The sequence below is a fragment of the Monodelphis domestica genome, chromosome 8 (genome assembly GCF_027887165.1).
Source record: "Monodelphis domestica isolate mMonDom1 chromosome 8, mMonDom1.pri, whole genome shotgun sequence".
In the NCBI taxonomy this organism is placed as follows: domain Eukaryota; kingdom Metazoa; phylum Chordata; class Mammalia; order Didelphimorphia; family Didelphidae; genus Monodelphis; species Monodelphis domestica.
In genome coordinates this window covers 175,191,437-175,217,819 of record NC_077234.1, presented here as the reverse complement: position 1 = coordinate 175,217,819, position 26,383 = coordinate 175,191,437, and the positions used below count along the sequence as shown (strand labels likewise).

At 34.5% G+C, this 26,383-nt stretch overlaps 1 protein-coding gene across 1 annotated transcript in view; it reads left to right on the top strand.

The window, feature by feature from the left end:
* ARGLU1 (arginine and glutamate rich 1) overlaps positions 1–26,383 on the top strand; it is a 36,965-nt gene extending 10,582 nt beyond the window's left edge. Inside the window, exons 2-4 of the mRNA XM_003341817.4 lie at positions 7,509–7,734; positions 10,043–10,126; positions 25,484–26,383. Coding sequence (XP_003341865.1) covers positions 7,509–7,734; positions 10,043–10,126; positions 25,484–25,651 — 478 coding nt within the window. The 3' untranslated portion in view covers positions 25,652–26,383. The remainder of the gene's footprint in view (positions 1–7,508; positions 7,735–10,042; positions 10,127–25,483) is intronic.

Sequence of the window (26,383 nt, the reverse complement as noted above, 5' to 3'; positions counted from 1 at the left end):
TCAAATCTGGCCTCAGACTGGCCTCAGTCACTTACCCCCCTTTGCAAGTACAGAAGGTAAGGGTTTAAAAAAATTTATCTTATTGTAAGCTCCTTATAGTTTAGAAAAGAGAAGGGGAAACCAGGAATGTAGAAAATTGCTTAACAGGACATGTGCCTTTGAAAAAGTATAGTCAAAGACAAAGTAGGTGACTCTTCTTAATGATTCTTAAAGGCATTCAATAATTTTAGTTAAGGAGTCCTTATTAAGAACCTGTGCTAAATGCCATAGGATGTAGATAACATTCAGACCTATCCAAATGACCACCAATAAGTCCCTGTTTTTATACTAGGTCCTTTGGGGAGAGTCTATCTTTGTGACTTGGGAACACATGAAATTTTTGTATACTTACAAAATGATTACTAGGTCAGAACTTGTGGCATCTCAGGTTCCTTTAGTTTTGAGAAATTTTCAAAACAAAATTAAATAGTCTTCTAATATACTAGGTATACTTAAAAAGTACTTTGAAGAATAGTAATACCACAATTTCTAACAATACAATGTTAGTTGAATATATTCCTAAGATTATGAAAACTGACTAGATTAGTTACTACAAGGTGTATTAATTCAGATAAATGTTAGAGACATTTTTTTCTGAAAACTTGTTCATTAAAGCAATGATTTTCCCATTTGAATGCCAATGGTTTTTAATATACTATTTTAAGGCAAAAGTGTCGTGAGCAAGAAATAATGTTCATGCTTCCCTCCTCTCACCCTGTCCTTTATGAAGACATGGTGGATATTTTATTTATCACAGAAAATATCCCTTGAGGTTTTTGTGAAGGGACAGAAACTTTTTTATTCTGGTGTAAGTCATTTAGCATAAAATAGCTATGCCATACACATCTACCTTACTCATATGTTTTATAAGGAATAGGGAAAACTTACTTAAAAGTCAGAGGGTCTGGGAGACTTCCTGGTAAACATGGCGGCAGTCTAGACTTAAGACTTGTCCTCTCCTCAGCACACACCAATATATACTGGCTCAAAAGGCCAAAAAAACAAAATTCATAAGAATGAAGGGACTCTACAGTAGGGTGCAGCATTGAAGGTATGTGGAATTTGGGCATTTTCACACTATAAGGGGGTGAAAAAGCTCCCACCAAAACACAAGCTGATCTACCCTCCCCCACCCCACCCACAGTGCCAGCACGCACCAGAATCAGCAAGTGAGCGAGGGCACCTCTAGGTCCTTGGGAGCTGACTAAGACCACCAAAGACCTACCCTTGAGAGCAGCTACACTTGAAATCCCAGCAGGCTGAAGAACACAGACCATGGGTGCTCGTGGGAAGATAGCACAGAGAAGGGCAGCAAACAGCAGGACCTGCAGAGATTGGAGAGCTTGTCTCAGGCAAAATCCTTGCTCCTTAACTCCATACACAGAGAGCCTGCTAGTCTCACTCAGATTTCTGACTAAAAAGGGAAGGAAAAACTTCCACTGTGATGGCAAATTGTGCCTAGGAACAACAATCTCCCTCCAAGAAAAACAAAAAGAAGACATAGACCCTGGAAAATTTTTACAGAGGAAAAACACAGGCTACAGAGGAAATAGAGTAGGAAATTCAAATAAATGCACCAAAACCTTCCAAAAAAATGGAAATTATCCACAAGCTCTTGAAGAATTTAAATTGGAGCTTATCAAAAAGATGGACGCCTTCTGGCAAGAAAACTGGAAAATAGTTCAAAGACAGTTTAAAGGACAGGAACTCCCAACTGGAGAAACAGCTGGAAGCCACAAAAAGCAGGATAGGCCAAACTGAAAAGGAAAGCCAGTCTTTAAAGACCAGAAATAGGCAACTGGAAACCAATGATCTTGCAAAACAAGAATTACTAAAGCAAAGTCAAATGACTGACAAAATAGAAGAAAACATAAAAAATTTCACTGAGAAGATGACAGATCAGTAAAACAGAGCAAGGAGAGACAATTTGAGAATCAATGGTCTACCTGAAAAACCAGAAATAAACAGAAATCTTGAAATCATACTACAAAAAATCCAATGAAGAGTAAATTAAGGCAATCATTAAAAACTATTTTGCCCAATTATGTGGCAATAAATATGCCAATCTAGGTGATATGGATGAATATTTACAAAAATATAAATTGCCTAGATTAACAGAAGAAATAGAATTCTTAAATAATCTTTCATCAGAAAAAGAAATTGAACAAACCATCAAAGAACTCCCTAGGGAAAAATCCCCAGGGCCTGATGGATTCACAAGTGAATTCTATCAAACATTCAAAGAAAAGATAATCCTAATGCTATGCAAACTTTGACATAATAAGAAAAGAGGGAGTTCTACCAAATTCCTTTTATGACACAAATGATGGTACTGATTCCAAAGCTAGGCAGGTCAAAAACAGAGAAAGAAAACTATAGACCAATCTCCTTAATGAACATAGATGCAAAAATCTTAAATAGGATACTAGCAAAAAGACTCCAGCAAAGGGTTATTCACTATGATCAGGTGGGATTTATACCAGGAATACAAGGATGGTTCAGTATTAGGAAAACCATCCACATAATTGACCATATCAACAACCAAACCAAAAAAATCACATGATTATTTCAATAGATGCAGAAAAATCCTTTGATAAAATACAACACTCATTCCTATTGAAAACACTAGAAAGCATAGGAATAGAAGGGTCTTTCCTAAAAATAACACAGTATATATTTAAAATCATCAGCAAACATCATCTGCAATGGGGACAAACTAGAAGCCTTCCCAATAAGATCAGGAGTGAAACAAGGATGGCTGTTATCACTGCTATTATTTAACATTGTACAAGAAATACTAGCAGTAGCAATTAGAGAAGAAAAAGATATTGAAGATATTAAAATTGGCAGTGAGGAGACCAAGCTATCATTCTTTGCAGATATCATTGTCTACTTAAAGAATCCTAGAGAACCAACTAAAAAGCTAGTAGAAATAATCAACAACTTTAGCAAAGTTGCAGGATACAAAATAAACCTGCAAAAGTCATCAGCATTTATATATATATTTCCAACACATCTCAGCAGCAAGAATTAGAAAGAGAAATTCCATTTAAAATCACCGTAGACAATATAAAATACTTAGGAATCTATCTGCGGAGACAAACACAGGAACTATATGAACACAACTACACAACACTCTCCACACAATTAAAACTTAGATGTAAACAATTGGAAAAACATTGATTGCTCATGGGTGGGTTGAGCTAACATAATAAAAATGATCACCCTACCCAAACTTATTTACTTATTTAGTGCCATACCCATTTAACTACAAAAAAACTTTCTTACTGAATTAGAAAAAACCATAACAAAGTTCATTTGGAAGAACAAAAGATCAAGGATATATCCAGGGAAATAATGAAAAAAAATGCAAAGGAAGTTGGTCTAGCAGTACCAGATCTTAAACTATACTATAAAGCAGTGGTCATCAAAACAATAGGGTACTGGCTAAGAGACAGAAAGAAGGATCAGTGGAATAGACTTGGGGTAAGTGACCTCAGCAAGATAGTCTATGACAAGCCCAAAGATCCATCTTTTGGGACCAAAATCCACTATTTGATAAAAAGTGCTGGGAAAATTGGAAGACAGTATGGGTGAAATTAGGTTTGGATCAACATGTCACACCCTACACCAAGATAAACTCAGAATGGGTCAATGACTTGAACATAAAGAAGGAAACTACAAATAAATTGGGTGAACACAGAATAGTATACATGTCAGATCTTTGGGAAAGGAAAGATTTTAAAACCAAGCAATACTTAGAGTCACAAAATGTAAAATCAATCATTTTGATTACACCAAATTAAAAAGGTTTTGTACAAACAAAACCAATGTAACCAAAATTAGAAGGGAAGTAACAAATTGGGAAACAATCTTCATAACGAAAACCTCTGACAAAGGTCTAATTACTCAAATTTACAAAGAGCTAAATCAATTGTACAAAAGATCAAGCCATTCTCCAATTGATAAATGGGCAAGGGACATAAATAGGCAATTTTCAGTCAAAGGAATCAAAACTCTTAATAAGCACATGAAAAAGTTTTCTACATCTCTTAGAGAGATTCAAATCAAAATAACTCTTAGTTATCACCTCACACCTAAGAGATAGGCTAACATGACATCAAGGGAAAGTAATGAATTTTGGAGGGGATGTGGCAAAGTTGGGCTATTAATGCATTGCTGGTGGAGTTGTGAACTGATCCAACCATTCTGGAGGGCAATTTGGAACTATGCCCAAAGAGCAATAAAAGACTGTCTGCCCTTTGATCCAGCCATAGCACTGCTGGGTTTGTACCCCAAAGAGACAATAAGTAAAAAGACTTGTACAAGAATATTCATAGCTGCGCTCTTTGTGGTGGCAAAAAATTGGAAAATGAGGGGATGCTCTTCAATTGGAGAATGGCTGAACAAATTGTGGTATATGTTGGTGATGGAATATTATTATGCTTAAAGGAATAATAAAGTGGAGGAATTCCATGTGAACTGGAATGAGCTCTAGGAATTGATGCAGTGTGAAAGGAACAGAACCAGGAAAACATTGTACACAGAGACTGATACACTGGGGTACAATCGAATGTATTGTAATGTACATTAGTGGCAATGCAGTGATCCTGAACAATCCAGAGGGATCTATGAGAAAGAACACTATCCACATTCAGAGGGGAAGCTGTGGGCATAAAAACAACGAAGAAAAATAACTGCTTGATTACATGGGTCGAGGGGATATGATTGGGGATGTAGACTGTAAATGAATATCCTAGTGCAAACATCAACAGCATGGAAATAGGTTCTGATCAAGGACACATGTAACAACCAGTGAAATTGTGTGTCAGCTGTGGGAAGGACGGGGTGAGGGGAGGGAGGAATAGAATATGATTTTTGTAACCAAGGAATAATGTTTGAAATTGACTAAATAAAAGAAAAGTCAGAGGATCCTCTTATTGAGCTGGTAACAAATGACCAAATAGGATCATTGTTTTAGAGTTGGAATGGAACTTATAGAGTACATCCTATCCCCTCATTTATCAGATAAGGAAACTGAAACCCAGAAAAGCCAAATGCCTTGCTCAAAGTCCCATCAGGTCAGAAAAGAGCTAGGATGCCAAAAAGATCCTTCAACCTCAAATACATTACAATTTTTGTTACTCTATGGTGGCCACCTAGCCAGGACTATATCCAGTATGCCCAATTGAGTCTTGTTTCTAAATCCTTCTTTCTAATTTTTGTGTGTTTATTTTGCATTTCTATATGATTTTTTTCCCACATCTAGATAAAGGCTCAATATGGCTAGCATATTGTGTGGAAGTTTTTTAAATAGTGATTCAAAATTTCTTTAGGTTTGAATCCTACCTCACAGCTCATGTGAGACCTAGGCACATCAGTTAAATCTTTCTCAGTTTATTTATAAAATGAGGGAGTTGGACTAAATCTTTTAATGTCGCTTTCAGCTTTATATATATAAAGCTGAATAGATAGATAAATAAATATATATATATATATATTCTCCTTTGATCTCAGTGGTGAAGTAGAAAAGATCTCCATATGAATCCTGTTTCTGACATTTTATGTGGCTTTGGCTCAACTCAATCTTTTTGAACTTCATTTTTCTTAACTGTATAATGGAGATGATAATAGTTTTGTGTTTTATATATGTTGTAAGGGAAATATAAAGGATCATTACAAGGGAAATTATTTGTAAATCTCAGAAGTACCGTGAAGGTACAAATTTTCCTTCTTTTATTAAATCAAAGCAAATTATGATGAATAGTTTAGGGAGAAAGCATATCACTGCATCTTTCAAATTATGTTTTACTGTATTATATAGCAGTAATTTTCAAAACTACATGATACTAGCTAAGAAATACAAAGGTAGATTGATGGAACATAACAGGCGTAAAACTAACAGTAGTTGTGTTTGACAAGTAAAGATCTAAGCTTTTGGGATAAGAATTAACTCATTTGGTTAATTGTTAGGAAAACTGCAAAGTAGTTTGACAGAAACTTGATATAGACCAATACTATTTCCTAAAATAAGATCAAATGGATATGTAAAGTGAGATATCAAAAGAAAGTTAGAACAGGGAACATAATTGCCTATTAGATTTATTTATTTATAGGAGAGGAATTTATGAATAAACAAGATCATTATGAAGTTTTAAAACAAATAAGCTTCAATTACATTAAAAGGTTTTCGTGCAGATAAAACCACTGTAGCCAAGATTAGAAGGAAAGCAGAAAATTCAGGGATTTTTATAGATGGTTTCTCAGATAGAGGTCTCATATCTTAAATATATAGAGAATGTTGTCTGGTTTACAAGAGTGAGCCATTCCCCAATTGATAAATGGTCAAAAAAGATAAAGACAGTTTTTGAAGAAATCAAACTCATATATAGTCATATGAAAAATGCTTGAAATCATTACTGATAAGAGAAATGAAAATCAAAGCAAGTGTGCTGTCATCTCATACCTGTTGGTTTGGCTAAAATGAAAGAACAAAATGACATTTGGAGGGGATGTGGAAAAATGAGGACACTAATACACTGCTGGTGGAACTCTGAATTGATTCAATTTTTGGAGAGCATTTTGGAATTATATCCAGAGAGTTACTCTATATATCCTTAGACTCAGCCCACTTGGGTCTATAGCTTTTAGAACCAGCTCCTAGTCTTAATTTTTAGTTCAATAATTCTTTTACTTTCAATTTTATTGATTTCTCCTTTTATTTTTAGGCTTTCCAATCTAGCCTTTAACTGGGGATTTTTAATTTGTTCTTTTTCTAGTTTTGTTGCATGGCCAAGTCATTGATCTGCTTTTTCTCTATTTTAGTGATAATAAGCACTTGGATGTATACATTTTCCTCTGAATACTGCTTTGGATGTATCCCATAAATTTTGATAGGTTGTCTCCTCATTGTCATTCCTTCAATGAAATCAGTGATTGTTTCTGTGATTTGTGATTTGGATCTGCATCTGAAAGTGATCAGGGAAAAGGAAAAGAAACCACATGTTCTAAGATATTTATTATAGCAGCCCTCTTTGTGGTAGCAAAGAACTAGAAATTGAGGGGATGGGATGCTCATCACTTGGCTAAACAAGTTGTTATGGCATATGATTGTCATAGAATACTACTTGTACTGTAAGAAATGATGAACAGGTTAATTTTTAAAAGCAACAACAAAAACCATGGAAAGTCTCACAAGAAATGTTGAAGTGTAAAACAAGTAGAACCAAGAGATCATTATAGACAGCTATAGAATTAATGTTTGAAGAATGAATGTCCACATTCAGAGAAAGAACTGTTAATAGAAATATGAAAAACATTGTTTATATATACACGTATATTTTTTGCCATGTAATGGCACCTCTAGTATGAGAAGGAAAGGAAGAAGGGGGAGATAACTAGGAATTAGAAAATAAGTAACAAAACACCAAATTATATGTTTTCTTGTTACTTTTTCTTTTATTTGCTAGTCGACAGCAGGAAATAGAAGAGAAGCTCATTGAGGAAGAAACAGCAAGAAGAGTGGAAGAACTTGTGGCAAAACGAGTAGAAGAAGAATTGGAGAAAAGGAAGGATGAAATTGAGCGAGAAGTTCTCCGAAGGGTGGAAGAAGCTAAGCGCATCATGGAAAAGCAGTTGCTCGAAGAACTCGAGCGACAGAGACAAGCTGAGCTTGCAGCACAAAAAGCTAGAGAGGTAACGCTCGGTCGTTTGGAAAGTAGAGACAGTCCATGGCAAAACTTTCAGTGTTGGGTTGTGCCTCCTGCTCAGTTCAGAAAGAGATGGAATACAGACTATCTAATTCCTTTCTCATATAAACTTGCATTGCTGCGGAAGTTAATTTTTAGCTTATTCAGAAGAGCTGACTGATGCTTAAAACAGTTATTCTCCTAAAACCTATTCAAGGATACTTGATTTTAATGGAACTGGCCTACATATTTGAGAAGTGTTTGAAACTTTTGCCATGGCTGCAGGACCTACAACCAATCCTTTCTTTTTTTTCGGGGCGGGGGGAGAGGAGGGTTGGAGACTGGTGAAGGGAAAAGGTTAAACTCCACCTGTGGTTATGTATTCTTCTTTTCTGTTTTATCATTCTATTTACCTAGACTGTGAGAGGCTTCTTGCCTTCAGTCAGATTAAAAAGAGCAGGGCCCAGCTTTGAGCGACAGCACCTGCTTTTGACAAATAGGTTTTCTTCTTATTCTTTTTTCCCTTTTTAAAAACAAAACAAAAAAAAGACAAAAAACAAAAAACTTCAAATCCTGCCTCAACACAATGGATTAATTCTTGGCATTCTGATCTTTAAGGCCCTCCACTGTCCTAATGTGTTTCAAAGAATCTTTTTAGGAAAAATGTCCAGATCATTATCCATTTTTTTAGTAACTACTAACAACTCCTTTTTTCTCTAGAGAGTTATGAAGGAACAGGTTGTCCTTGTCTGGAGTCAAGCTAAACACATGATTTGTTTTATCAGCAGCTGGAGCAGAAGTTGAAAATGTCTTTCTGTGAGACAGTAATTTGCTACTGAAGTCTCTATGGCTTGTCTGCACCAATTACTCTGAATTTCTAAAACTTGTAAAAAGTCACTGAGGCTTTCAAGGCAAAACTACAGCACTGAGTGAAACTACTTATGTTGACAGAAATGAAAATTATTGTTTACTATAGGAAATTCCTGTAGTAGTTCTTAAATTTGTGTGGCTAATAGTCACTCTTAATCTTAATGATTTCTGATTGTAGGCAAATTAACAGAATACCAAATCTCATTTACTTTTATCTTTAAAACTATTTTAAGTTCTTTTCATTGTTAACTTTGCCAAGATAAACACACAATTCTGTGCTTATAGTGGATTTCAATTAATTCCATAGGTCTTGTGTGTGTAAATTTTATTAAATGTGATGAATATCAGTGCTTTTAATAACATTTTTGGAGTAATAGTGCTATCTTGTAGCGAGTTACTAATCATAGTAAGATTTTTTTTCTCTTCATGTGCTTGCTTTGTTTCATATTAACAACTTTTTTTTTTCACACGGACACAATCCTCTGACAGTCTTTCCAAACTAAAATCATGTATGCTGTAAACTGAACACTGCCCAAACCATCATGCAGTATTCATATAGTTTGCATAACAAAATTTCATTAAATTCTCCAAGAAAAATAAATTACAGAACTTTATTTCCTGACCATGCCTCCCCTGGATTCCTGAATTCCAGTTCAAACTGTAGATGACAATTTAAGCTGCCTTAAGAAATTGTCAACATACTGAATGTTAAGTCCATTTTCCCCATGGAAGAAGCCCTTAGTTCCATGAAGTATGGATTACCATTTGTATTTTTCACTAACAGTAAATGTATTTTTCTTATTAATTGTTTGCCTTAGGAATGATGAATTACATTTTTTGTTCCTTCTTACCATAAACATCTGCATTCCTCAGCTCAGCCTTCCTTGTATGTTGTTTCTTTATAAATGGTTGAGCTGCTGATGCAGGTATTGCCAAGCTAACAGTACAAATCATTTTAAAGAGGAAGCTGGCGCGTATGGCAGCCGAGGAGCACACTCTGCAGGACACTGGACAAGACAGTAAATATTCAACTTTTAATGCTGATTAAAGGAGTATAGGTAAAGAATACGTAGGTATACATAATTGGTGAGACAAATATTCACTTTATTTATATTTTATATATTATTTTTTTAATTTGGTAAATACTATCCAGTTTTGTAGTTGTCCTTGTTGATTTGTGTGATATTAAAGTATTAGTAATAACTATCAGGAATCTATGATTAGGGAGGGTTTAGTTGGTTGCTGTTTGGACTGGGAGGGATGATTTAAATTTAGTACTAGAACCAATTTTAGTGGCTGCACAGTTTTACCATTTGTCAGACAAAAGGTGGCTATAAAGCTGCCCTGTAAGTCAGTTCACAAAAAAAGTTCAGAGGAAGATTAGTAAAGATACACAAATAAAAATACTTTACTTTTCTAACATTTTACCATGTCCTCCCCTTTAGGAGGAAGAGCGTGCAAAACGTGAGGAACTAGAGCGAATACTAGAAGAGAATAATCGAAAAATTGCAGATGCACAAGCCAAACTGGTATGTACTCCCTTTCCTACCCCACCACCCTCACTCCCCCAAAATGAAAAGAATCAGTAGGACATATAAACTCTAAAACACCAAACCAGTTGTCATGCATTTTCAGTTTATGGTAAGGGTTTTCTCCCTAAAATTTGACCAAGGCTTTAGATGCTTAGTATAGACTTTTGATGATCATTTGATGATGATGATGATGATGATAATGATAGCAGCACTTACTGTGTGACTGACACTTTCTTGAGCACTTTACAATTAGTATCTTATTTGATCTTCATGATAATCCTGGGAAGTAGGTGCTCTTTGTTATTCCCATTTTACATATATATGAAGGAAATGAGTCAAACAGGTAAAATGACTTGCCCAGTATCACACAACTAGTGTGTGATGCTACATTAGAATTCAGGTCTTCCTGACTTAGTCCAGAGCTTCATCCCCTATAGCTTTATACCTAGAAGTTGCTTAAGTGGGGAAGAGCCATTCAGGTTTAACTGGTTTCTGGTCCAAGAATCTTTTGCATCCCTTTTTCCTCCCTCCAAAAATTAATCTTGTATAATTTGGGACCAAGCAAGGAACTTTATAAAAGAATCTAGAGAATGTTACTTTCTCTTAACCTAAATCCTAAGGCTGTGTTAGAACTTAAGGTGCTAAAAGCAACTTCTAAGTGACAAAACATTTCTAATTATAGGACACCAAGATTTTCAATTTCCCGTTTATTTTATAATTTGATCAATGAATCTAAAACAATTTTTATTAAAAAAGTCTTAAAATAGAGGGCAGCTGGGTATCTCAGTGGATTTAGAGATGGGTGGTCCTAGGTTGAAAACTGGCCTCAGACAATTCCCAGGAAGTTACTTGATCCCCATTGCCTAGCCCTTACCACTCTTCTGCCTTGGAACTAATACACAGTATTGATTCCAAGACGGAAGATAAGGGTTTAAAATAAAAAAAAATAAATAAAGTCTTAAAACAGTCGTCTAAAAGGAAAACACGATTTTTTTAACCTTTGGAGATTGAATTATTAGAGGTTGATTTTTCAGTTTTTGTAAGAAAAATAGGACTACAAATATAATCTGTTCACTTTAGTCATAATGAGTTTGTATTTACTGTGAGAAATGCTTTGTTGTGATGAAAGGACTATTTCAATCCTCAAATAGAAATCCTATCATGGGACAGAAAAGAGAATTTAGAAGTTATCTAGTCCGACTCTTATCACATTACAGATGAGGAAATTAGGGCCCTAAGAAGTTAAGTTTTTTCCCCATAGCCTACCATTAAGTGGCAGAGTTGAAATTTGAACCCAAATTGCCTTATAAAGGGCACATTTACACTGTGTTGGCCCTGAAAGAAACTTAGACCAGTTTATTTGAGTAGGTAGAATATGTTCAAGTAAAGAAGACCATATAACAAAGGCAACCTTAGTTCCCAAGTTTCTTTCAATTGCATTTACAGTTAAAGAAAGTAGAAAAAATATCTAAAGTTTCTCAAATTACTAAATTTTTATGTAAGAGGCTTTTAAATGTAATGTCATATTTTCATTTCACAAATGAAGAAATTAGCTTGCCCAGAGTTAAAAAGCTAGCAACTGACAGAGCTGGAACTTGAATCCTGGTCTTCTGATTATAGAGATCTTACTATTACAGCAAAGTCCAGATTACTGTGAATAATAAATCCACTGGAGTGGTATACCTCTATTCAAATAGAAAGTATTGTAAGTTATAATTGTGTAAAGTAACAATTTATTCCAGCCCAATGGAAATACACAGTGCACATTCAAATAATGGGGCTGTGATATTCAGGGGATTCATTTCACTAATCGGAACTTAGGTATGCACCAACTCTGGTTCCCAAAGTCATGTTCCTTTTGGACTTGATGTTTGTTAGAAACCTGGGAATCAAGAGGGAGAAGAGTTTTCTTCAAGAGCTTATACAACAGGGGGCAGGTGGGTAGCTCAGTGGATTGAGAGCCAGGCCTAGAGATCAGGTCCTGGGTTCAAATCTGGACTCAGACTTCCCAACTGTGTCACCTTGGGCAAATCACTTCACTCCCATGCCTAGCCCTTACTGCTCTTCTGCCTTGGAGCCAATACCCAGTATTGATTCCAAGACTGAAGGTAAGGGTTTTATTTAAAAAAAAATAAAGCTTATGCAACAAATATTTATCTACTCTTTTATCAACATCACCATAATTCCTCTTTTTCAAATTTTTTTCTCACAGAAAATACAAAATATTTATTTTTAAAAATAAGATATTTGCTCTTACTACCCACTATCTTGTGATTTTTTTTTTTAGTAGAAAGACATATGGACAAAAATTGGGTTGATTAAAAATATATCACATGAGAAAGAATGTGATCTCATTCGTGAGAAAACGTGATAATTTCTTAGTCATGTTATAACACTTAAGAAACTCACTGTAAGGAAAGGATCGCTCACATTTAAAGGTCCTCATTTGATAAAGCTTCATAGTAAATGTCTGAAGCTGATATGAAAAATGACCAAGAGTTTGAGGGAAATTTTCTAGGAGGAAAGAGAAAAGCCTCTTTATGAGATACAAAGAGATGCTGTTGGAAAATAGTAAGAGAATATTGGGGAAATGTGGTGGATCTTATTGATTGTGGGTCTAACCTTTCAACCTGAGCAGTTTGAAACACTAAAGCTTATTGAACTGATTGAATTTGGGTTTGATGTCATGGATAATGGGTGGTCTATATACTGGATAGGATAAACCTAACTGTAAAGAAGGCTACCCAAGAGTGACACAGTATGAGTATAATAAGGCAATGAGATCTTGAAATTGAGAAACTATCATTCTATAGGAAGGTTGAAGTGACTGGCTTTTTCCCATTACCAAAAATAATTCCAGAACTGGGGGCTGATGGGATTGGCAGTAATAGAGAAGTTAATCACCAACTGACAACCTTAATGCCTACTATACTATGTATTGGGCACCATTTGAGGCACTGGGAATTTAATGGTTTTGAGGAGGTACGGGTTGAGTTTGATAGCAAGGAGTTAACATAACTTTCAGTAGAGTTAGATTTTTTTTTTTGCCTGCTGGGGAAATAGAGCTGAAGAGCATGTGAGAGGTAAGTCAAGCTTATTATTGTTTAGTTGTTTTCAGTCATGTCTGACCCTTCACAACCTTGTTTGGAATCTTCTTGGCAAACATACTGGTAGTTTGCCATTTCTTCTGTAGTTCAATTTGGGTTTAAGTGACTTGCCCTGAGTTACACAGTTAGTTTATATCTGAAGCTGGATTTAGACTAAGGTCTTCCTGACTCTAGTACCAGAGCTCTATCCATGGTAACCACCTAGCTGCCCCAGTAAAATTTACTATACTTGTATACAAGTGCTTACTGTGTAAGAGGAATTCTGCTAAGTGCTGAGGATACAAAGAAAGGTAAAAAGTAAGAGATAGAGATTTGAAAGAATGAAATCTCATTTTATAAAGCTTCACAACAAGATAGCTTAGGACAAATATTGTCCTCATTTTAGAGACAATTGAATCACATTACTAAGTTAGGGATTCAAAGTCTGGTTTTTATGATTGATTATCTCTTGTATTTTCTCAATCGTTCATATCTTTTCTTCCTTGTTTTTTGCTTTGAGGGTTTTATACTACTGTATTTTAGCTTTGAATACATCTATTTTTGAAAGATAATGCATAGAATGTTAATTTTAGTAATATAAAAGGAACAGATGATAATAGGAGGTTTAAAAGGTAAAGCACATTACTGTGTATATGTCTGGGCAGTCATTGCATCTAGTCTTATTAAGCAAACAGCTATGTCTCTTCTGTACCTTCTACTGCAGAATAGGGATTAGTCTGATAAAATAAAGTCCCATAAGATCATTTGATGGAAATTATAATGAGTCAGATTGGAGCTCCATGTAAAGAACTTGGTAACAATCTGTAATCTGAAAAGAAAATGAGCTGCCTTGTTTAGTGATAATTTTCTTTCAGAAGCTTTCAAATATAGGCTTTATAACAACTTATTGTGGTTCTTCTATAGAGAATTCCTTCATTGGACAACAGGCAAAAATAGATAATTCTGGAGGCATATTGTTTTTATGTTTTTAAGTATGGTATAAAGGCTTTGCTTGGTCATCTTCAGATAACCAGCTCAAGAGTAGTTCTCTAATTGAACTTAGTGAGAATATGGATTGAAATGTCAGGTGTTGTATGTGGTGTTTGACATCAGTGTTATCCTTGTAAGACAAGATACAAGAAAGTACACCATAGTCATAGGATCGTAGACCCAGATATTTGAGGTCTTAGTTTAACTCGGGTCCTTTGACTGAAAAACTAGGCGCCTTTGAATGTTCAAAGTCTGAGGATTGTAATTAAAGGAATGATGGTAACCTAGAAGTAAGGTTGAAAGTAACTTTTAATCAAATTTATGGGTGTCAGAAAGTTGGAGAGTGATAGATGACAAAACTATCTGGCAGTTTAATAGGGAGTTATGGTTTTTAAGCACATTTAAGATACACAACAACTCTTGAGATCAGTGCAGTTTTTATCCTGCAACTTCTAAATGAAGAAATGGAGGCTAAGAAAAGTTAAGTGACTTGCCGCAGTATCCTACAACTAGTAAATATCTGAGGCAGGATCAAAGTCCTGTTCTTCCAAAACCCAAATTCAGTCTTACTCTGCCACTTTGTTGGGTAATAAATTCAATATCCAAAACATTTCAGCATAGAAATGTCGAATCTAATTAGGTGGAATTTAATAGGGGATAAATATAAAGTTTCAAACTTGGGCTTTAAAAAAAGTATAATTGACCAAGGATAGAGATTTGGTTAAGAAAAATATGTAAAAATTAATCTAGAGAAGGGAAGATATAGAATTGTTATATTTTTCAGATGCAAAGAACCCATCTTTTTCTAAAGGTATCTAAAATATTTGTTTGTTTTTTTTAATGTACTAGAGGGTTAATATGATGGCCTAGATCCTCAAAATGTTGGCAGATAAAAGTCCTCCTTTCCTTAGGAAGGACTGACAAACTAAAGCATATCTAGAGAAAAGTATATTGGGTTGTGAACTAACTCCCTGAATGCTATATTGTATCAAAAACTTGTTTGGCAAAGAAATGGGAATGTTTAACCTGAATATGAATTAGGTTTATTATCTTAGTATTTTAGAGTTGAAAGAAACCCTATATGTCATTTAATCCAGACCCCTTATTTTTCAGATGATTGGACTGAGGACTAAAGAAGGAATTTGTCTAGGAATAATGATGGGAGCCGGTCAGATAGATGAATTCTATTATATCCATGATTAGATGCAAAAACTAGACCACCATTTAGAGAAATGTGGTCTAACCATGGGATGGATTGGTCTACAGATGATCTCTGAAGTCCCTTTATATTATATGGTTCATTTATTCAGAAAGTATTTTATTAAGCCCCTACTGTGTGTAAAATTTTATATTAAACAATGAATTCTATGCTTCGCCTTGTTTTTAGAAACACTGAGAGGAACTGCATGTTCAGACAAATTTTTTCCATTTAGGTATAGGTGGTAGAGTGATGGGAAGGATATAACTTTTTCAATCATATGTTTCAGTAAAAGATACACTGAGGTTTGCCTAGCTAGTATATAGTTTGGATTGGACTATTAGTAAGATTGTAGATCTATAATGAGAGCTGTGAAAGGGACCTTTTATTTTTTTTTTCTCATTTTAAATAGAAGAGCTGATTAGGAATTAGAGACAACATTTGTGGAGCTTGGTTTAATCAGTAAGCCCATCATGTTCTATGGTCTTAGGGTATATATTCAATTTCTTTAGTAGTATTAAGTGTTCAAAATCTTAAATAAATGGAGGGAGAATCTCTTGTTGAGATTTAACTCTGAAGACATGTCCCTAGAAGTCCAGGGGGGAAAAGAAGAAGAAAGAGAGATTACTGAGCTAGAGTTGTTAAGGAAGATTGTGTGATTTTAAATTAGGGATTTAACAGAGCCTTGAAAGATGAGTTGCTGGAGTTCAGAGCAGCTAAAAAGGGTGAAGTTCATTTAGTGATTTTAAATAAAAAAATTTAATTAGATGTTAGCTACCATATGAATCTTTGATTTCTGATTCATATTCAGTATTTGGAAACTGGCATGCCTAAGTTCTTTTCATAAATTCTGACAGGTGGCTAGAACTTGGGGTTATATTTTATGGTATTAAAAAATATAAATGAACATGGAGAAACTGCTGTTATAACTCATTTATGTTTTGTTATTATTTTATTTTCATAGATTTAGATTTTCCCAAAATAAGAGATAACCTGTCCTATTATTGAGGCAAAATAATAGTAGTTTTCACCTTTGGGGCCAAAGCTGACATGGGTAATATAAAAATTATGGTATTCTGTGTGCATTTAAGACTAGTTCTTCTCTGTGTCTCTTAGACAAGTCTCCGATTTATTTTTCTTTGACTCCAAAATAAGGGAATTAGATGTAGAAATTAAATACCTCTTCCAGTTTCATAAATATTCAGAGAACAAAATTTTTGTTCTTATAATACATGAGTTACTGTGATCATTTCTATAGAGTTTACGATGTACTTTTTTCACTGCAACCTTATAAAATAGATAGTACAAATAAAATAACCATTTTATATGTGAAGAAAATGAGAGTTAGTGAGATTTAATGATTGGCCCAAAGTCCAACAGCTAGAAAATGTTTGGCATCAGAATAGTTATGTGTGCTGAAAGGTTGGAAAAATAGTGTTAAGTCAGCACTCTGAAGGGTAGAAGAGGTCACCAGTCTCTTTCGTATCTTAAGTTTTTTTTTTCTCTCTCCATAACCATTCCTCATCTCCAGTTTGCTTTTGTTTTTAGCATTTGTTCCACAGTTCATCAAATTGGTGTAACTTTTTACCCATTGCACATACTTAATCCTAAGTGTTTTTATACTAAAAACTTTGCAGTTTAGTAGGATTTTCAACTTTCAAAACTCTTTCGTTTATTTGATATTACAAGTGACTATTATAGAGACAAAAGCCTTGTTTCCATTTTATATATGAAGAAACAGGTGGCATAGATGTGCCATTTTAGTAAAAATGTTAATTCATTTAATAGAGAGTAAACCAGCTTGAATTATAGAACATTTTAAAGGGGGGGGGATGCTATTTTTTGTTCTTTAACATTAGATTTTTTGTTAAATCTTCTAATTTGGTCAAATCAGATTTTGCCACGTATAAGTTCTGTAGATATCTATGATTGTTTTAATATATAATCATATTTAAATATATATGTAAGACTCTTAAAATACAGTGGTGTTCTACATACAGGAAATAGTTGAATTATGTTCAGTTTTTATTGCCATACTTTAGGGGGGAGATAATAAGAAGCTGGAGAGAGTAGGATGCTAAGGATCTTGGCCTAGGTCGCTAAGATCATGTTATCTGAAGATCATTTGAAATCTCTGAGGGTATGTACTTTGGTATATACTAAGGGAGACATGACAGCTTCAAATATTTTTAAAATTTTCATGAGAAAGAAGAGCTTTTGCTTGACTCCAGCAAACAACTTGTAGCAGTGAGTGGCAATTGCAAAAAAAAAAATTTCAGCTTAATAAAGGGGGAAACTTCATAATGAGACTGTCCAAAAGTATATTGGACTCTTCTCAGGAGATAGTGGGTTTCTTCTTGTTTTAAGGTCTTTAGACAAAGGTTGGATGACAACCACTTGGGAGATATGTGAATAGTTTCTTATTCAGTTATGGATTAGACTGGACAGCCTCTGAGGTCCCTTCCAATTCTAATGAGCTTGGAAGTTAAGGCAAGGCATAGAGAGAAAATAGAATTATAGAAGAGTGAACAAAAATAAACGGAAATGCAAGTAATAAAAAAGGAGTCAGCCTGAAACACCCCCCAAGTGATTTCCTCATTTTCTGAGAAAGCAGCCAGCATAGCTTCCATTATGTTCTTAGAACTGAGGTATCAGATGGTAGAATTTAGTGTGCCAGTCTACTGCTGAAATTTTGCTGATGGCCCTGTGTCTATTCAAGATTATTGGAGAGGCAGACATCAGTGCACTTAGATTCTTCCATAGCTTGTACCGATTAGCCATGGCTAGTTACCTAGCCCTTTCAGATTATGCCCAACAAAATACTTTTAAGGTTGTTTTTGTTTGTTTTGTAACATGACCCCAGAATCTAGTAAAGTCCTTTCCTTCCAAGTGTGTCATGTCTACTGTATTTGGTAGGTAAGCAGTCTGGGCTACTTGTAATTTGCTCCCTTCCTAGTAAGAGAAAATTCAGATTATTCTTTTATTACTTTGACTAATGTGATGTGGTGCAGCGGTTCTTAAATTGATTTATTGATCACTGATGTCAAAAATTTTCATCATAATACTAGGATATTTTTAAATTTCTGATATGGTAAATATCAACTGTTAATATACTATATTAAAATAAAAAAATTTAAACTTGTTAGGAGGTTATCAATAAAATAAGGGAGTTAGGCTTGGCCTGGAGGTTACTTCTAGCTCTAGGTCTGTGAATCTTGGAATATTTTAAGTACTTCAACTGTCCATAGAACATTTCTTTTCATGTCATCTTTAAATGCAACTATCCTTATAGAAGAAGTTGATAAGAAAATTCTCTTAGATGGTTTCACTTTTTCTGGAATATCCTTATTGCAAGAAAATAGGTATTGTGGTGGTTTGGGAGATGTGATAGTGTAATGCAAGAAATTGTATTAGCTACCGTTCATAGAAAATCTGTTGATTTCTCAGAGAAAAAGTAGAAGCAATTAAAAGTGGTTTAGAGACCACCCCTTGAATGTTTCTTATTAAATAGGAAAGGTCTACATTTATGACTAGAAGTGGGTAGTAAAAAATAGATCAAGGGAAAGGGAAAGAACAAGGGAATAAAAATAGAACAAGGGAAAGGGAAAGATTGTATAACCCATTAGGAGAGGTATGGTAGTAAAAAGAAAAGCAAAAAGCCCAAGTTGGTGGCATAAAGATCTGTTATCCATCTCTTTTAAAATATAAACATTCTATTAGTCTTTCTTAGAGGATTTGATTATTTTTTTAAACAGCATGTTTGTAAATAATATCTGAATAGCTTGATACCATAAAATACTAAAATTTTATAATACCGGGTTATAAAAGTAATATTTCTTTCCTGCCTCTGGAGAGTTTTCATATATTCTTTAAAAACATACTAAATAAGTCAGTATGTAAAAAAAAAGTTTACATCCTTTAAAGAAAAAAACCTTACATTAGTGATATTGGATGCCAACTGGACTTGAGGGTTCTATGATTTTATCTTTCAAATTTGTATTCTATTTGTCTATAGCAGAAAGATTCATCTTAATAAAATAGGTGTTGATTATCAATATTCTTTGGGCCCTACATTTAGGAATAGGGCATTTTAAAGTGTTTCCACTTTAAATTATTTGATTATTTCAGCACTCTTTGAAGCATATATCAAAAAATAGCCATGAAAATTTACTGTCTCTCAACCAGGGTCACCAACTAGTTTTAATGATAGCAACCAACACTTAGAATACAGTTTAAATGAGCAGATGACTATACTGTGTTAGTTAAGAATATAAGTATGTTATATAAGAAAACAAAGAAAATAGAGATTTTGTAAATAATTTGAATCTTTGAACAATTGCCTCTTACTAACATCACAGCTCCTGTGATTCCATTCCAGATACCAGGAGATAATTATAACTAGATGGGACTTTGCTGGTGTTTATCTCTAAGAAAAGGAGCAGGTGATACTGGTTTAACTTATGCAAAACGTCATAGCTCATGGTAGAATAAAGAGTGGATCTCAAGTTTGAAAAAGGTGAAATGACTAAGCAACCTAGGATAGGGCAAATTAAGCAAGGGCTGATCACTACCATTCAGTTTCTCCTATCCTTATCTCAGATATTTTCTCCACATTTTCCCTGAGATTTTATCTCAATCTTGTCATTCTGTTCTCCATCCCCAAGTTTATTTCCTTTGACTAACCACCCCACTATAGGGGCTTAGCATTATAATTTCATCTACTCCTTTGGGTAGCTAACATCTATCATCTGTTTATGATAAACTTAAGGAGAGTTTAGTCATCCCTCTTATCTCCCTTTCCTCCTCATCTTAAATCCATCCCCTTTTACTATGCCTACTATGTGCCAGGCACTGTGTTAAGTACTGGTGTTACAAAAAGAAGCAAAAGATAATCTCTGCCCTCAGAAGTTTGCGATCGAATAGGGAGACAACCTATACTTACAGACAAGCTGTATACATGATAAATAGCATATAACAGAGAAAAAGTACTAGAATTAAGAAGGATTGGGAAAGGCTTTCTGTAAAACATGGGATTTTAGTTGCAACTAAAGGAAGTTAGAAAAGTCAGTAGGCAGAGAAGAGGAGGAAAAGCATTCTAGGCATGGTAGACAGCGGTGGAATATCTTATTTGTGAAACAGCAAGAATGCCAATGTCACTGGATTGAAGAATAGGTGACAGGGAAGTAAAGTGTAAGAAGACTAGATTTTATCACTGGCTTTACCTTCTCATATAACTTATAACCCTATTTGTGGAAGATGTCATAATAACCTCTCCTGAAATTCCATTCAAAATTGTCTCCTTTTGAAGTTCATGGTGTCTACTGTTTCCTAGTTTCCTCTGTTTTTTTTTTCCAAGTAGTTTTGTACTGGATTATATTATATAATCTTTCTCATGCTGTTGTTCTGAATAATTCTAACCTTTCAACTTCCCAGTCTTCTCCATTCCTATAACCTGTTTCTGTTCAAAGCTATACTATCCTTCTAGTCTCCCAGGTTCCTAACTTTAACTCCTCATTCTCCCTTGCCCCCATGTAGCCATTTACTTGTTACACCCTGCCATTTCTACCTCCATTTCTCATATCTGACCTCATAATCCCACCACTTTATTATTTGTTGACTAGACTATTTCAGTGGATTTTTATCTTAGGTGCCATCCCATATCTATTGTCTCATACAATTGCTAAAATTCTTTCCCTTAAGTTCAAAAGTCTTGGCTGACCAAATCTCTCTCTCTCTCTCTCTCTCTCTCTCTCTCGCTCTCGCTCTCGCTCTCGCTCTCGCTCTCGCTCTCGCTCTCGCTCTCGCTCTCGCTCTCGCTCTCGCTCTCTCTCTCTCTCTCTCTCTCTCTCTCTCTCTCTCTCTCTCTCTCTCTCTCTCACACACACACACACACACACACACACACACACACACACACACACACACACACACACACACACACACAAAGCCTTTCACTACCTGGTTCTAACCTATCTTTCTATTCTCATAAATTATACTGTCCAGTCTAGTCAAATTGGTCTTTCTCTTTCCTCATACAAAGTACTTTATCTCTTGTCTTCCTGGCTTTTACAATGCTATATCCCATTCCTAGAATGCCTTATTTTTTGCTTTATATAGAATCTGTTATTTCCTTCAGAATTCATATACCATTTTCCATATCTCCTACCTTGTTATATATTTATTTCATACTTATATATTCATGTTGTCTTTGACAGTAAAGATTGTTTGATTTTTAATTAAAAAATGTTTTAAACTTGTATTTTTAATTAAAAAATGTTTTAAACTTGTATCCCCAGTTCTTGGTACGCAGGCTCTTAATAAATGTTTACTTATTTATTGTTTGAATTCTTCTATGATCTTGCCCCATCTTCCCTTTATTATATTTGTCTTTGCACATCACATCCATTCCTTTAGTAAAATTTAAGCTTCTTGTGGGCCAGGAATTACTGAGATTTATGTTTTCTTTTGTGTCTTTCACATATAACAAGAAATCTGCAGATCAGTATTTAATAGTATTTATTGAATTGAAGGCAGAAGCTACTGCCTCTGAAAATCTTGGAATTTTACAGTGCATATCAATGGACTTTGTTTTAGCAAGAGGAAACCTCAGATTAGATACTGGATAGAGGTCCAGAGACTTACTTTGGCAGTTCAACAAGTCTTCTCCATGGGATGGGGGATTTAAGATATCAATACCTTAGTTTTATTGAATTAGTTTATATGCTTACTTTATTGGTAAGATATTGAGGGAAAAGGTGATAGGAGAGGTAATTCTGAAGCATGAAATATAGATCTAGACTTAGAAAAGATCAAGAGCTTGCTTAGATAATTTACACAACATCCTCTAGGTATTAAGTATCAGAGACAAAATTTTAACCCAAAGTGTATGCCCTTAATGTCACATAAAGAGGCTCTGGATACCTGGAAGCCAAAAGGAACAAAAGATGAGGTGTCTCCTGAAGGTTTTAGGTGGATTCTGAGTCTCATGGGTTTTTTATACTGCTTCCAAAACCCAGTTTCACTTGCAAATTAGATAGTTTTTTGTTCGTAGGCCCCTGTTGAAAATTGGTTTGTGAAATAATAGACTTTTAGAGTGTTTCTTAGGATAGTTCTGTAGAATTCTGGTGTTTAATGCTATATGAACATAAAGAGTTCCACCAGACAATTTCAAATGTTAGTAATATTCCTTCTTTTTAAATGTTTATGAAATCATTAATACCTGACATGGCACTTGAAGATTTTGTTTTGTAAGGTAATGTACAGTGCATTTTCATCTGAATATCTCTATTATCTGTATTTTATTAAATCGGAACCTGAAGCTCAGAAGGGCTAAATGACTTGCAGCCTACCCACAATGGAAATATATTATGAACCCAGGTTTTCTTAACCTCAAATCCAACACTGAAAAATACTTATTACATATGGCAATTACAATATATAGATTTTTTAAACCCTTACCTTCTGCTTTAGAATCAATACTAGATATTGGTTCCAAGGCACAAGAGTGGTAAGGGCTGGGCAGTAGGGATTAAATGACTTGCCTAGGGTCACACAGCTAAGCCAGGAAGTGTCAGGTCAGATTTGAACCCAAGACCTCCCACCTCTAGGCCTGCCTTTCAGTCCACTGAGCCCCCCAACTGCCCCCCAATTTTGATGTTTTTTTAAAAAAGACTTCATTTCCTTTTTTTTTATTTCCAAGGTTTTTATCCATCTTCATCCCAAGTATTATTAATACATATACTCACCAGGATATCATTTTATACTTTCTTTAGAATTCAGGAGAATGGTTCCATTGTGAAATTAGTTTGGAAAATGTTGCTGTGTGGTGTATCATCTTCCTGTTTTATAGATACAGAATAGAATACAGCTCTAAGTATTTAAACAGTTTACCCAATCACATAGCTAGTTAGCAACAGAACAGGGACTATATAACTCATGCATGTTTCCTGATGTTCACCTAATCTATATACTTCAGCTGTCCCCTTCAGTAATTCAACAAATATTTGGATGATTTTATGTTGCAAATACTGTTCTAAGCATCAGATTGATGAAGGAATAGAGAAATTATATTCCTTGGTCCTAGGAGATGTGACGGTCAAAAAAATCTGCCATTACAGCATTCAATTTTGACTAGATGTTTATGTTAAATTACCCTGGTCACATTTTAATCAGTTTAAACATAAAGACAAAAAGAAATCTTCAATTAGTGATCAGGATGAGGATAAAAAATTAGGGATCAGTTGGTGAATGTCCTTTTTGATTGTCATGAGTACCTTGAGTAATTTCCCTAGTTTTTAGGATTTTCTTTATTGCCTTTGTTCTTTAGTGGGTTCTTTCCCACTCCAAATATGAATGGATTTGGACAAATAAGGAAGTATTGGGATCTGAAGAATAGGAAGTGGGCTTTTTTTATTATTTTCTTTAGGTCTCATTAATTTTAGAGGGCAGAATATCTTCCAGCACAGTTACACTGGATATTTAGATTGATAAATATTAAATAAAACACTGCTCAGTGAGTTTATAATCCTAGTAGTGTAGGTGAGAGGTATGTATAACTACAGTGTGAGGCAGAATGAGCTCTACTATTTGAGTTACATAAACTAAGTCTTAGTATAATTGAGGGAACAGAGGCACTGCTACTGCTACTACTACTATTGTTGCCAAAGTGATTAGTGACCCACAGGCATCATTTAAAATGGACTTTGATCAGTGAGATTTTTATAGTCAAAGTATATGTGATAAAGGAGACACAGGGTGTGGTCAGTCCATGATGAATAGAGCAGTTTGGTTAGAGTATGTCAGTACTGAAAGTTAAGATTAGGGTTTAAGATCACAGAGGGCATATATATTTGGGGCTTTTTTAAGGTGCAGTCTGGATAACCTATTACAAATGATCAGCAGACAGAGCATTGTTTCTCTACAACAGTCTTGTGGAAGATGTAGTGGAGGAGCAGATGAAATTTTTTGTCCATATGGAAGCAATGAGGGAGTGTAGTGCTTCGCTGCAAAATACTTCAAAGCTGTCAAGAAAGTTAATAGAGAAAAGATTTGTCCTAGGTTAGCTTTAGAAATAGAGACAAGAATGGACTGACCACTCTTCTTATGAATAAATGGTAACTAGATCAGTAAGGTAAAGATGATTTCCTAGGAGTGTAGTAGAGAAGAATTAGAATTTCTGGATTGGAATGGGAGATTATGTACCAATTATTTGTTGGCTAAGGATCTACTTAGAATTGAAGATTCTTTAAAGACGGGAGCAAGGTGAGATGGATGTGTGGTTAGCAGAATTAAACAGAGTAAAGGATTAAGTAGTGGGGTAAACCTTGAAAATGAAAAAGGACACTGCTTATTCAGAAAGAGAAAAAGAAAATAGTTGAGACAAGATTAAAGTAGAAAAGAGAAAAATAGGGAGATCATGTCAACTTATTGCATTGGGGAAAGAAGGAAAAAAATCCAACCAAGGCTGGCAGTCCTGGGGAGTAAAGGCTATGAGTTTGGTTAAAGATAATTGAAAGAACATACCATGTGTAATAACTGTGCTAAAGAATCAATAAATTAATAAAAATGAATTGTTAGCATTGTGCCCATTAAAAGTTAACATGAGTTTATAGACCGGGTCACACTATTTCTATGATTTTCATTATGTCCCATAAGCAGGAAATAATGAAAAGAGAAATTTAGGGCTGAACCAGAATTGAGCAAAACAGAAAATCTTCATAAGATTTATTAGGATGTACTTATTTAAGCAAGAGTACTTTAAAAGATCAATGATTTCATCAATATGGATATATAATTTAACCTATTTTTATGCTCTTCTAATGCCTCAGAATTAAAATTTATGAACCTCTTTCATTCTATTTAGAAGGCATAGGAGATTGAACAGGATCTTACTAACTTGCAGTACAGACACACCCTCAGTCAGCAATCAACAAGCATTTACCCGTATCTTTTAATATTTGTTATTATATGTCCCTCCTCCACAAATACAGTTTACTGAATATATATACCAAATTAAATGTTGCTGTTTAAAACATGAAAATCAGTGATATTTAGAGTTCTTATTTTTACTTTAATTTACAGGCTGAAGAACAATTGAGAATTGTTGAAGAACAAAGAAAGATTCATGAGGAAAGGATGAAACTAGAACAAGAGAGACAACGTCAACAAAAAGAAGAGCAAAAAATTATCCTGGGCAAGGGGAAGTCCAGGCCAAAACTGTCCTTCTCAATAAAAACCACCCAGGATTAAATTGAAAACTCTGAACATTTTACAAAGAGAAATGGAAAAACTTTGTATGGTAGCTTCATGTTGAAGTGGTTTTTTTTTTGTTTGTTTGTTTTTTTAATTTGGAAAATCTGGAAAGTTAGCTTGTTCTAATAGGGGCTGTGCTCTGCAACTTTTTTTTTCCTTTTTAACCTCCATTAAGTTAAATCCTTATCAGATCATTGTTGTCTTCTAAAGAGTGATATTTTCACCCATTTTAATTCTGTATTAGTGGTCTGAAGCAAATCAGGTCACTATATAAATTGTGGATGGTCTGATAAGGTTTTTACTGACCCACTCACCTCAGAGTTAATACTCTGTTTATTAGACCATAATGCTGGTTTTGCTGCCTTTTTTTCTTTTTTCTTTTTTTTAAGAAAAAAAAACACAAAAAAAGGGAAAAGTTGGTAATTGCATTGGTAAATTCCCAGGGTATTACTGGACCTATGTGGTGTATTGTTAAATCAGTGTCCCATGATACTGTTCCACTGTTGCGCTTGATGTTCCTGATACAGGTAAGGAATCAGTTGGTCAACTCTGCTATAAATATATAAATATATACATATATATATAAAAGCATATATATATATATTTATATATATATATAGTTCAGTATTGTCTCTGTTCATTTTGTTTTTCTTACATTGACTAAATCCAACCAGCATTCCCCATTGTGTAAATAAATCAATTTGCCGAATAAAGCAAGTCTTAAATTCA